General features: G+C 41.7%; 1 protein-coding gene across 4 annotated transcripts in view; it reads left to right on the top strand.

Moving 5' to 3' along the window:
- Window positions 1-14,237, top strand: part of cadps2 (Ca++-dependent secretion activator 2) — a 132,011-nt gene that overhangs the window by 82,133 nt on the left and 35,641 nt on the right. For all 4 annotated transcript variants that reach the window (XM_058408476.1, XM_058408479.1, XM_058408477.1 and 1 more), the window contains exons 11-13: window positions 148-357; window positions 3,520-3,647; window positions 12,063-12,250. In XM_058408476.1, the coding sequence (XP_058264459.1) occupies window positions 148-357; window positions 3,520-3,647; window positions 12,063-12,250 (526 nt within the window). The remainder of the gene's footprint in view (window positions 1-147; window positions 358-3,519; window positions 3,648-12,062; window positions 12,251-14,237) is intronic.

Genomic DNA, 14,237 nt, shown 5'->3' on the forward strand with positions numbered 1-14,237 from the left:
TCAAGGCTGTACTTCTGTATTTATCTTTTTAATGCATTGTTACTTTTTCCTTGAGTGTATGCATATAAACCGTGTACAGGTTATTAGCTTTTTTTAAAAATGCTGAACCGGTTTCTTTCAGTTCTAATGAGCAAATATCTTTTCTAGGTCTTCAGGGAGGCCAAGCCTTTTTTAGTGCAGTCAAAGAAGGGGATTTGGTGGTGTTTGCCACCCACGATGAACAGGATCGTTCGCTGTGGGTGCAGGCGATGTACCGTGCCACTGGCCAGTCCTACAAACCGGTACCTCCTGCCCAGAACCAGCAGCACAACTGCAGAGGCGGGAATATCCAGAAAGATGCCCCTGCTTCATTACTCAGTAGGTTAACGTCCACTCTGACATGTGACCTTTATTTTCTGATTCCTTATTCACATTAATATAACTTGTCTATGTCCTAAAAGCCTCTTTTTATCTTAAAGCTAAATAAATTCTGCCTGTCACTTAATGAAATCCAACTTTCCCTAAACTGCTATAGTTTATCCCTGAAACTAGTCAACCTTTTCTTGAACTGACCAGAACAGTCCTTTCCATAACTTCATAAGTGCTGGTCAGAATTTTGCTTTTGACCTTCCTTTTAGTTTCGTCACCATAACAAGCAAGAGACCTCAAGCGTATCCAATGCTGACTGAAATGTTGGACAGTTGTCAGAATAAAATAAGGCACTTTGTGACTTCCAGTGACTTTTTTTCCGGCATGTGAGGACGAGCGCTCCACTTTCGAAGAGTATCAGATCTTCAAGGCCCTCTTCCTCCTCCTTGTTTCTCACATCATGCTGGACCTCATACAGTTTTTTTCCCCCTTCCTCAATCATTTTTGTCACTTTTTGCAAGCCAAAGATGTTTTTATTTTTTTTATTTTTTTTATGGAAATCTCAAAAGTCACATGAATTTGAACATGGTGGTACCAAAGGCAGTGCAGTTCTGTTCGCTGATGGGAGTTTATGTAGAAAAGGATAGAAGTGAAAATTCAGACCATGAAGTTTTAAATGAAGTGTGCTGCCTTCTTATAGTTAAAACAGATGTGGTACGCTTGTAGCGGAATTTTTCTGTTTGAGTCGCTTCACACTTATATAGTACCCTCTTCAACATTTGGCAGACGCCATTATCCAGAGCGACTTACATTTTATCTCATTTTTTTATACAATTGAGCAACTGATGGTTGAGGGCCTTGCTCAAGGAGCCCACCAGTGGCAGCTTGGTAGACCTGGGATTCAACCTCACAACCTTCAGGTCATTAGTCCAACATCTTAGCCTCTAAGCTACCACATCCCCTCTATAGACACCTCTATAGATGTTGAAAGCTGCTTCATGAAGTTCACTTTTCTTATTGTTTTTCCACATTACACACCTGGATTACTGTTGAGTCTGAAACCGTCCGTCACTGTCAGTGCTGTCCACTTGCCTTAGTCTCTTCGGTGACCAGTATGGACCTCTCATCTCATGGCACAGATGAGCCACAGAGTTTTATAAATGTGCGTGTGTGTATGTGTCCATATAGGCCATATTAACCCAGTATAAAGCACAGCTGTCCTGTCTGTCCACATCTGTCTGTCAAACCCGAGCTGCTCCGGCTGAAGTGACGGGCGGGGCTGTACCTGTGATTTCGGTTCTACTCTGTGTTAATATCTGTCATGAAGCTCATGTCCACCTTGGTGGCTCATGTCACATGGATGTGACTGCTGCCATGAAGACAGAATCGGGAGCCGGTCTGTCTCTGCTGTACCGGGCGTCATGCCTCAGCTCTTCAGCTCTGATTAGAGACGACGGCCCACGTCCTCCTCCTCCTCCTCCCCATGTCTACAGATAATAGCTGTAAGTTAAGGTTGACACAGATCAATATGATTCTTCAGTCGAACTGAATCTGTCAGGCTCGCGCCTCGCAGATCAATACCAAGCTTCCCTCTTCTCTATTACTGCATCGAATCTATATCTCCTTTTGTCTCCGTTCTTTAATCTCTTCCTTGTTTTCTTTGTGCCCCCTGCCCAACAATCGTTCCTGTCCCCGTTTTCCACCAAATGACACGAAGCAGTTGATGCTCCGATTGTAATGTGTGTAATATGACCTATATCGGAATTAAAGCGAGTGGGACAATGGAGAGGCGGACCCTTTTTTCTGGGCCAGGACAGAAGTGTTTGCGAGTCAATTGGAGAATTGCACTTGTTGTCTACCGTCGTTTCGGTTGGGGGGGGGGGCAACTAACAGATGCCCACAGCGCTTCTGGGCACATACACAGCGCTTTTCTCTGTCCATACAAGCATCCACAAAGTCATCGGCATGCCAAAAATGGCAGCGTTAATAAAAGCGATCACTAATGCCCGGCTCAAAAAGGTGCCGCTGGCCATGCAGGCGTCTGAAGATGCGTCTCAAAAGCCTTGGTCTTTTGTGGGTGTTGTGGAGCGAAGACCTCACTCCGCATATGTGCACACTCTCAGACTGCCGGCAGCAAGTGTTAGGCTTTTGATGGGTCTCCCATTAGCCGGTTTTCAGGATGCATGTGACAAACGCAATGAAAGGAGTGGAAATGAACTTGGGCACACTTTTAGTGCTCCCTCCTCCTTTTTTAAGAAAAAAAAAACTCCTACAGCCTTCCACACACACACACATACACACCACACACCACACACCACACGTACACACTGCCCTGACCCCAAACCCTTCACATCTCCCATGTGTGTCATTTTCTTTCTTCGCCACGATGCGCTTGTCATCTGCTTGTTCTTTATTTATGAAAAGTGAGTGCAAATTGGGATGTGTGGAGACAGATGGTAATCACTCACACGCTCTCTCACACAAATGCACATATTTATCAAACCTTCACAAAGGTGTAATGCCTCATTCAAGGTTGAGATTCGGGCCAACTGTACCCGAGATCGGTACGTGCGGTTCAGGCCGTGCGGTCCAGGCCTCGTCTTGTTCTTTTACCGGTGCTCACGACAGACGGATGATTTTAGAAAGCGGTGAAAATTGATCGCACGTGCTTTCAGGCTTCGGAAAACGAATTGCACTCAACTGAAGGGTTCTTTGTTTTATCAGCTATCTGCATTGTAGAAACTAAAAAAAAAATCACATTGTGCTCAAGCAGGGATCTGTCGTCAGATGATGGGCCCCACATGTCTGAGAAGGGGCTGTAAGTGTCAAATGTTTACTGCTCAAGCAGGAAAACTGGCTGTCACAGAGTAGCTTTGGCCAAAAGAAGTGACATGCAAATAAATGAAGCCGGTGATGCCAATGCAACCAAAGACAGATTTGTGTTCTTTACAGAGCGTTCTAAAGTGTGAGCTCGGTTTCTGCTCCTGCCCGGATATAGACCCGGTCGTAAAATATGCAGGCACTGCTGAAGAATGATGCATGATGAATTCCGTTCCTCGTTAGCCTTTAATGAAATTTTGTTAGCCGTTTATAGCTACCATTTTGTTTTATTTGTCGGTGTGAGGTCTGTCAAGTTCTGCAGGCTGAAATGAGTGTATTTTTGTGGCTCAGGTTTGGAGAGGGCAGGAGTCGAGGAGCTCATCTCTGCTGTTCCCTGCAGCTTCGATCACGCCAGCCTGTTCCAAATGCTGCAGAAACACACACTCCTCCACCGCATGAACGACTCCTTCTCCTGCCTGGTGAGCTCGACATATCCGTGTTTGTGTTCGTGTTGTTTGGATGTGAGATGGAACTGTGTACACCAAAACTTAATAGAAGGAGTTTCTTTTCTTTTCCTTTAGAGCAATATGTAGAGATCCAGAGTATTGTTTATATATATATATATACATATATATAGCAAATCCACCGACAATGTGAAGGAAACTGAAGAGAATGGGGGGAGAGATGAAGACTAAATCGTCACACTGAAAAAGAACTGATCTGATATTTTTGCTTGATTTTTTTATTTTTTCATTTTCACATTACGGATGCCAAAGATACTGAACAGCAGTGGTCCAGAGCTCAAACAGCGTGTAATGCAGTTGATCGGAGTGTGTGTGTGTGTGGCTCTATTTGGAGAGGTGTGTGTGTTTGTGTGTGTGGGTGGGTGGGTGTATGTGTGGGGTGGGGGGTTTAAATGTCCACAGGGGAGGGATGTGGCCCTCCAGGCTAAGTGAGAGCTCACGCTCAAGAGGAGTATAAACGGTTCCAATCAATACACCACAAAAAGGAAACCCATCGCGCTGCTCCGCGCTCCTCGGCAGGGTGAAGAAAAGAACCGTGCTGCGACTTCCAATGCTTATATGTATGAGAAGCCAGGCGGGAACGATAGAGTCCCGCGAATCGTCCCGTTTACTTGTCGGTAAACACGGCACATGAGGTGGCGGAAATGTCATTTAGGAAGGGAAAGAACGTTTGGGTTTTAAGTTCTTAAGAAATCTGATGACAAGTCGGATTTCTTACACTCTACAAACACACGTGCATACGTGAGCAGCTTCTGCTTTTGTCCTCCTTATTATACCTGCACTCAGACAAGCCCACACTCGGCTCAGCTCTCGGTGAACGCTCCAAAGGCTTTTGTTCCAACTGCAGTGGACAGCAGAGTGGCCAGTTAAACTCACCCAGCCACAAGAGCCACCTGAATATGGTGTTGTTCCCATGATTCCATGGGAGAAGGACATCTGTGTGTGTGTGTGTGTGTGTGTGTGAGACTGTCTGTCTGTCTTTCTATCTGTCTGTGCATGCTTCTGTTTATGTGATTTTGTGTGTCTGTCTATCTGTCTGTCTGTGCATGCTTCTGTTTGTTTGTGTGTGTGTGTGTCTATCTGTCTGCACATGTTTCTGTTTGTGTGTGTGTCTGTCTGTCTGCTCATGCTTCTGTTTGTGTGTGTGTGTGTGTCTGTCTATCTGTCTGTGCATGCTTCTGTTTGTTTGTGTGTGTGTGTGTGTCTATCTGTCTGTGCATGCTTCTGTTTGTGTGTGTGTCTGTCTGTCTGTCTGCTCATGCTTCTGTTTGTGTGTGTCTGTCTATCTGTCTGTGCATGCTTCTGTTTGTTTGTGTGTGTGTGTGTCTATCTGTCTGTGCATGCTTCTGTTTGTGTGTGTGTCTGTCTGTCTGTCTGCTCATGCTTCTGTTTGTGTGTGTCTGTCTGTCTGACTGTCTGTCTGTCTGTGCATGCTTTTATTTGTGTGTGTGTGTGTCTGTCGGTGCATGCTTCTCTTTGTGTCTGTGTGTCTGCCTGTCAGTCTGTCTGTCTGTGCATGCTTCTCTTTGTGTGTGTCTGTCTGTCAGTCTGTATGTGTGTGTGTCTATCTGTCTGTCTGTGCATGCTTCTCTTTGTGTGTGTCTGTCTGTCAGTCTGTGTGTGTGTGTCTATCTGTCTGTCTGTGCATGCTTCTCTTTGTGTGTGTGTGTCTGTCTGTCTGTCTGTGCATGCTTCTCTTTGTGTGTGTGTGTCTGTCAGTCTGTCTGTCTGTGCATGCTTCTCTTTGTGTGTGTCTGTCTGTCAGTCTGTATGTGTGTGTCTATCTGTCTGTCTGTGCATGCTTCTCTTTGTGTGTGTGTCTGTCTGTCAGTCTGTTTATGCTTCTCTTTGTGTGTGTGTGTCTGTCTGTCAGTCTGTGTGTGTGTGTCTATCTGTCTGTCTGTGCATGCTTCTCTTTGTGTGTGTCTGTCTGTCAGTCTGTATGTGTGTGTGTGTCTGTCTGTCTGTCTGTTTATGCTTCTCTTTGTGTGTGTCTGTCTGTCAGTCAGTCTGTCTGTGTGTGTCTGTCTGTTTGTCTGTCTGTGCATGCTTCTCTTTGTGTGTGACTGTCTGTCTGTCAGTCTGTCTGTGTTTGTCTGTCTGTGCCTGCTTCTCTTTGTGTGTCTGTCTGTATGTGTCTGTCTGTCTGTCTGCATGCTTCTCTTTGTGTGTGACTGTCTGTTTGTCAGTCTGTCTGTGTTTGTCTGTCTGTTTGTCTGTCTGTGCATGCTCCTCTTTGGGTGTGTGTGTGTCTGTCTGTGCATGCTTCTCTTTGTGTGTGTGTGTGTGTCTGTTTGTCTGTGTGTGCATGTCTATCTGTCTGTGCATGCGTGTCTGTCTGTCTGTGTGTGTGTCTGTCTGTCTGTCTGTCTGTCTGTGCATGCTTCCGTTTGCGTGTGTGTTTATTATATAGCTCATGATGTACAGTATTGTGTATATACTGTAATAAAAAGTCAGAAGGCAATAAGGGATAATGGGCAAAAGTAAAGACAGCTTCTGTTTAAACAGCCACTTAACTCCAGGGTTGCCCTTTCAGTACAGTAAGCACCGAGGCCTCCGTGTTCTGAATATCAAATCATTGTTCAGCTCTACTAGAAACTGCCACTTACTTATCTGCACAACACTGATGCTCATAAATAAGAGACATTTACAATGATGCAGAATGCTTCCTAAATAACTGAAATATCACTCATTCACTTTTTATAGCTGCAGAAGGGTTCAACCAGACCCTGGAGCTGTGGTGCAGCATGACTCCCTACTGTACCAACGTATCAGCTCTGCTTATTTACTTATTTATGAAAGGATGACCATGACTTCAGAATCAATTATGAAACAATCAAAACACAGGACTAGTCTTACATTGCAAAATTTGGGCTCTTAGCATTGGCAGATCATTTGTTGTTGCATTCTGGGGTTATAAACACCCTGGCTTATGAAGACTTTAATCATCACTGTGTCGACTTATTGACCTATTCAACTTCTGCCAGATTTCTGCCCTCTATTGAAATTGACAGCTCCCTGTCTTTAATTTATACATCGACACAGTTAGCTGCTTAAATATCAGCCTCTGGTAGTTACAATACGCTGACTACGCTTCAGTTGGTCAAGACTGTGTGCTGACCTCTCCAATACTTTTGTTTTGTTGTCACCTGTCACAAAACCACATGATGCTGACATCCCCATGCTTCACAGTTAGCATGGTGTTCTTTGAATTATTGCAAGATTATTTGTGCCACATTCCTGTCTCTGTGGTGCCAAGATTTTTATATTTGCATACAGTTGTTTATGGTACGGTCTATATTTTGGAAATTGCTCCTAAGGAGGAACTGGGCTTGTGAAGGTCCAGAGGTTTTTCTGATATATTAGCTGAGCTGCTTGGCTAATGTCATGGCATCAAGGGTCTCTAACGGCCCTATTACAGCCTCAATTAACTCCTAATTTAAGCTTCTAAGTCATTTCATCAATTTCTGAAATATTCCAGATTTATTATAGATTAAAAATACAATAATCAATTGCCGATTGTTTTGTTTGTTGTCTAATCGATTTTAAAATGACCTCCTATGTCACCAAAGTAGATGGTGTAAGTAACTTGCCAAAGGAAATGTATGGTACGGTGGCCGAAAGTGCAAAACAAAATAACAAATCTGGAAACAAAATAACAAATCTAGGAACAAAAGAGCAAATCTGGGAACAAAAGAGCAAATCCGGAAATAAAAGAACAAATCCAGAAACAAAAGAACAAATCTGAAAATAAATGAACAAATCCAGGAATATTAGAGCAAATCTGGGAACAGAAGAACAAATCCGGAAACAAAAGAACAAATCCGGAAACTAAAGAACAAATCCGGAAACAAAAGAACAAATCCGGAAACAAAAGAACAAATCCAGAAACAAAAGAACAAATCCAGAAACAAAAGAACAAATCCAGGAACAAAACAACAAATCTCGAAATAAAAGAACAAATCCGGAACCAAAACAACAAATCTGGAAACAAAAGAACAAATCTGGAAACAAAACAACAAATCTGGAAACAAAAGAACAAATCCAGAACCAAAACAACAAATCTCGAAATAAAAGAACAAATCTCGAAATAAAAGAACAAATCTCGAAATAAAAGAACAAATCTCGAAATAAAAGAACAAATCTTGAAATAAAAGAACAAATCCCGAAAACAAAAGAACAAATCTGGAAATAAAAGAACAAATCCCGAAACAAAAGAACAAATCCCGAAACAAAAGAACAAATCTCGAAATAAAAGAAGAAATCTCGAAATAAAAGAACAAATCCCGAAACAAAAGAACAAATCTTGAAATAAAAGAACAAATCCGGAAATAAAAGAACAAATCTGGAAACAAAAGAACAAATCTCGAAATAAAAGAACAAATCTCGAAATAAAAGAACAAATCCCGAAACAAAAGAACAAATCTCGAAATAAAAGAACAAATCTCGAAATAAAAGAACAAATCTCGAAATAAAAGAACAAATCTCGAAATAAAAGAACAAATCCCGAAACAAAACAACAAATCTCGAAATAAAAGAACAAATCCCGAAACAAAAGAACAAATCCCGAAACAAAAGAACAAATCTCGAAATAAAAGAACAAATCTCGAAACAAAAGAACAAATCCCGAAACAAAAGAACAAATCCCGAAACAAAAGAACAAATCTCGAAATAAAAGAACAAATCCGGGAACAAAAGAACAAATCCGGGAACAAAAGAACAAATCCGGAAATAAAAGAACAAATCCGGGAACAAAAGAACAAATCCGGGAACAAAAGAACAAATCGTTATAGGTAACAAATAGGTATAGTTTGTGAATGGAATTCTTACTGCTGATTGGACGAGATATCTGTCACTCAGGATATACAGGAAGTAGAAAATAGTTTTTCCTACAAGAAGTAGGACATTTTTCGATATTTCGATATTTTTTATATTTATAATTCATTCAGCGCTACTGTGAGGAAGGACGTTCATATGGCGTGATGTTGGACATACTGATAGTGTATCATGGAGTAAAGATCAGTTTGCGATCTCTGAAAACACACCTAATGTTCGGAAGACTGAACTATTCCAGATTAAAGGATGTAAGGAGCGCTATAAGAGCAGAGCTGTGTTCATACACACACCAATCCACTTTCTACTGCTGCAGCTACTGCTGGACCTCCATATATGTCCTGAGTGCCCGATGTCTCGTCCAATCAGAGGAAAGAATCCCATTCGTAACAACTATACCTGGCTTTTCCACTTTGTCTGGATCGTCCTTGTGTTTTTGGATTTGTTATCGTGTTTTGCGCTTCTCGGCAACGGTGAAAAATTAAACCATTGAATATCTTCAGCTTAGGTAGATATTTTGGCCTCAGCTGTAGAGTCTGTAGTCGGTGTAAAAGAAGAGCTTACATAAGCAGATGGCTAGCTCTGAGAGGTACTTCGGTGCGGTTAACTTTACTAAATATAGTCTCACCCGAACCTCCCAAAAAAAGAGACAGGAAATACAGTTGCAATCATTGGTAATTTTGCTAATTATGAAAATGAGTTTGACGAGCTTTAAGGTAGCCGAGATGTGTGCAAATGCAAAAATGCCTGCCTGCCCCCTTCCTATGATGAAGGTATGACACCAGATGTGAATATAACAGCAAATGAGGAGCAGTAGGGACCGGTCATGTTCAGCCCTAATTGCACATATCCACTTCACTCTCCACCCCTAATCACCATCACTCCCTATAACACACACGCGCTGGCGTGATCACCTCACCAACATGCATCTGTTGAGAAATTATACCTTTATTAATGAACTCTCTACTTCAGACTGAGATCTTGTCAGCTGGAGGCCTTGAATCTCAGAGACATGCTTAACGCCGATGATTACTGTGACTATTCGTGCTTTTTTTTTCTTTTTTTTTTAGAAATATATTAGAAGAAGACTTTGTGTCATTACTTTATTATGATTTTTATTTTCACATTCCCAGATATTCAGATTTTTATTAGTGGGTTTCTGCTACAATGACATATTTTCATGTTTTTGTAACAGTAACCGCAGCGGCTAGGTCTCTCTCTTTTTCTTTTTTTTTGCAGTGATTAGTGTTAAAGTCCGTGATAAAGTGGACTTTATCATATTTGTCGTGTCTTTCAGAAACGATGCTGCAGAACGATTTTAAAGCTAGGGAAAAGCTGGTTTTTGTATTGTACGTAGGAACACCCATGCTGTGCTGTGTGAGGATGCGTGGGGTATTACATGCATGTTTGTTTTCCGCGCATTAAGCAATAATCATTTGGAGAAAAAATAACAACTCAAATGAATAAAAGGGAAAATAAATTGCACTAGCTCTGCAGCCAGCACGATTAGACGTCGTGAAAACCTCTGTGCTTGTGTTAGTATTGTTCTGGCTTTACGGTTTGATGGAGAGTTACATAAAAACCTAATGTAGAAAAAAGGAATAATGCATCCACATACAAACCTTTTTATGATCATTTCTGGTGTTTTTGCATTAAAGACCAGATTCAGACTGATCTTCTACAACTCATGATGGAGTGATGTCAGACTTCAATCAGCCACCAGCTTTTCCTTTTCTCCTTTTTTGAAATATTTTCTCCCATATTTTTGCTCCAAGTGTCTCAGCTGTCTGTTAAACATGCTAATCACGGATTACGGCTTCAGCATTATACTGCGGACTCTCTTTTATATATATGTTTATATATATTTTTTTTTAATGGAAAATTCCTGTGCTGTTTCAAGACGAGACCGAAAGCGAGTATTCACAGCTGCGGTGAATATGCACACATTTATAGCATCCGTATACATCCGACTGTATACACACACACGCACAAACACACTTAAAATGCATTGTCTGAATGCCACGGCTTAATGAATGAGCAACCGTAATGCTATTTTTATGTGAAAATATTCCTAGAATTTGCTTATTTCCGAATCGAAGCACACTGTAAAAGCAATCCGACTCCCCGCTCGAAGACGGCGTTGAATGTGAACCGCCGGTTTCTTTCTGTGCCGGCGTGTGAGGAGATTTTTCCTGCTCTTTCAGACTATGAGCAGCAGTAGGAGCCAGACTGTGCCGTGCTCGTTAGGACGACGCGAGTGCCGTCTCAGTCAATCGCTAGTGGTAATTGAGCGGTCGGAGCCAAGACACGAGCAGGCCATCTGTTTGTCACGGTGGAACATCTTGTGGCACTCTGCTCGGCACCGGGCCATTATGCTGCAGCTCTTAGTGGTGCGATATTAATAGATCTAGGGAAGAGACAGGCTGAGAGACAGACATAGTGACAAAGTGGGGAGAAAGAGATCAATAGAGAGAGAAAGAGAGAGAGAGAGAGAGAGAGAGAGAAAGTAGTTGTGTGGAAGGATGACACATTTCTTTATTGATGTCATTACAAAGATGTAAACAGATATAAAGTCCCCCATTAATAAAGAACATCGTCAGATAAATAAGCCGTAGAATATCTGTATAAGGTAAAAGGGATCCCAGCACTCCTTCTTGTTTTCTGTAGTAATATGAAAGCTTCTTTCGCACGATGAGAAAGCCGCATGCTGAGAAAGAAAGGTAAGAGCAGAGACAGCAATGCAGAGCAGTGACGCCAACCCGCATTGAAATCCGCTCAGTCTGTGTCAGGTCTGTGCGGCCTCTGAACCGCGCTCCTCATCTCTCCGTCTTTAACAGTAATGATCACTCCATCCTCGTTTGCAGGCTGCGAGGTCAGTAAGGGGGCCGCGTGGAGCCTGCCGGTCTCCCGCACGCTTCTGCGCCACGGCTCCGTCCTCACGACTCCCAAGCCTTCAGCGCTGTCGTAGGCGAGCGGCCCCCTCGAAGTGCTAATTTGTTAACGTTCCTACAGAGAAGGCATGTTAATTAACTTTGTAAGATTCATGCCTAATTTAGTTATTATGCGAGGGATGAATGAGCTAATGAATGCAACAGGAGCCTCTCAGCGTGCTTCACCCGCCCGCATTATGTTGACTTTTCTGCCTATGAATGAATTGTTTGCGCTTAACCTTGGTCTCACTTGTTTGTTAAAATGTTGGAAATAGATAGGGTGTTTTTTTAATTTTTTTTCCCCTTCATTGTATGCTGTGCTTAGCATACTAATGTGTTAGAAAAATATGAGGCCTGTAAATACCATGCGTTTTCCATTTCCTGTATCTCACAAGGTCCTTTTCCCATAGAACGGGATTTTTTAAGCTGTTTCCTGTTGGACCGTAGAAGGGTCTAAATCCTGCACACAAAAGCCAGTGTGATGTAGAGAAACCCAGCCAGCCTCTTGATCCATTTTATTTTTCTCTTAGCATACAATTATTTTGTCGAATAGCTCAGATTAGGAATGTTGTTTAATGAGATTTTTATTTTTCTTCTGCATGTGCAGGGATGGTTCAGCCCAGGCCAGGTGTTTGTTTTGGATGAGTACTGTGCCCGATATGGTGTGAGAGGCTGCCATCGTCACCTCTGTTACCTGAAGGACCTGATGGAATTCTCAGAGAACAATGCGCTGGTGGACCCCACCCTCCTCCATTACAGCTATGCCTTCTGCGCCTCTCATGTCCACGGGAACAGGTACCGGCACGCCTCCATACTACTCACACTCTCTTACATCTCTTATACGGCTCATGACGAGGTTTCAGGACGCTTTGTAAAATGAATCGTTGTACGATATGAACAGATGTTGGTATATCTTGATACAAGCATTAATAATAAGAAGAAAAATCTATTTTTACTATTATATCTAATTGCCTTCCCTGGAATCAGACAATGGCGAGGAGCTTTTTAATTATTTTCCGTCTTATCCGAAACAGTTATACGCACAAAAAGGCAAGAAAAATCTTCTTTCTTCTGAGAATAGCTTATATTTACATCTGTAGTGAAATCAGACTGTAGCACATTCCTCAATCCTTCCTAGGGAAATGTGTTGAGTTGAAATCATTTCCACAGGAATCTAAAATAAATCTAGCAGAAATCCATCTCTTCTCCTATACACCGCTCCGTTTGTTTCTAGTTTTACTGAGTCATATTTTGGTATACAAAACAGCCTTAGGAAATTATTTCACAATATCCTTGAGACTTTTTTTTTTTTCCCCTCAAGCTCATATTTCTTAAAAAAGACACCGAGTTCATACTGAAGGAGCTCATAGTATCTATAGAGCTCAAGAGGTCCTTAGCAAGAAAGTACCTCAGAACCCGAAGACAGTGCTGTTTCTTATTTTCCTGTGCATAATATTCCAAATTGTCTCAATGAACTGATTTCATATTAAAGAACAATACTGTAGAGCTTTGAATGAGGACAGCAGCCTCCTAATCGATACATAAAATAATATTCTACATATGCTGGATCATCGAGCATCTGAAGGCTTCAGCATGGAGGAGTTGGTGTTGAAGCTTTAACAAACTCAGATGTTGAGCTAAATTATGAGTTGCTCAGGATTGTATATGATTGCAGAAAGGACATTATTCATAATCACACTCTCCGGTGTCACCCAAATGAGGATGAGGTTCCCGTCTGAGTCTGGTTCCTCTCAAGGTTTCTTACGATCTAAGGGAGTTTTTCCTCATCACAGTCACCTCAGGCTTGCTCACTAGGGATTACTGATTAATACATAAATTAAAATATTAGTCTAATATTAATCTTGATCTTTTGTGCTATATTTCTTATGTTCTGTAAAGCTGCTTAGAGACGACGTGATTTGTTAAAAGCGCTCCACAAATAATATTGAATTGAACACAATCTAAAATAACCACTCAGTACACTGCACGTACTCCCGGGAGTCTTATATATCACAGTAGACCACAGTGATTGTTGCATTCTTGCCTGGGGTTATGTATATATATATCTACTGCTCGTTTTCTATATTTATTTATTTGACTGATGTGATGGACTCAAATCCGAGAGACGGTACACTATTTAATACATTATCCCATCTGCTCACTAAATTAACAGCTCTCAATTATCTACAAATGTCAAGCAATTAGAGTAATGAATGAATTTGTTCAAACAGCCCGGTGTATCATTACTTTGGCTAGCAATTTACTAAATGATGGATAAACTTTTTCACACTTTTTGTGCGATTATTTCGTACGTTCGTGTTCACAAGATGATGCCGGTTACGGTGCCTGTGGGATCTGTAACGTCTTTAAAGCAGCGAGGCGGACGTGAACAGAACGAACAGAGCTGGAGGGTATGAGCGACGCTCCACCCATTAGCTTAAGTTCTTTGCTTCAAAGCTATTTGATTTCTGCTTCTCGCACGTCGCCTGCATTCGGCTTATTTCATTCGATCGACCTTAAACACATGCGTATGTGCTGCCACTCTCTCAGCATCAATTTAGACAATTAGGAGTGGTTATGATTAGCCTCTCAGACTAATTGCTAGGTACAAATGAAAACTGGCAGCAGTGGCTTTTTGTCAGTTTGCTGATTCATTTGAATAATTAATGTCTTGTCAGAACTGTGCAGTCCAGAGTGATCGGTAGTAAATAACGTAAAATTTTATATATATATTATTATGTAGCTTATTGGTCTGTGCTTTATTTGATTCACAAAAGAATCA

This window comes from Hemibagrus wyckioides, linkage group LG14 (assembly GCF_019097595.1).
Source record: "Hemibagrus wyckioides isolate EC202008001 linkage group LG14, SWU_Hwy_1.0, whole genome shotgun sequence".
NCBI lineage: Eukaryota > Metazoa > Chordata > Actinopteri > Siluriformes > Bagridae > Hemibagrus > Hemibagrus wyckioides.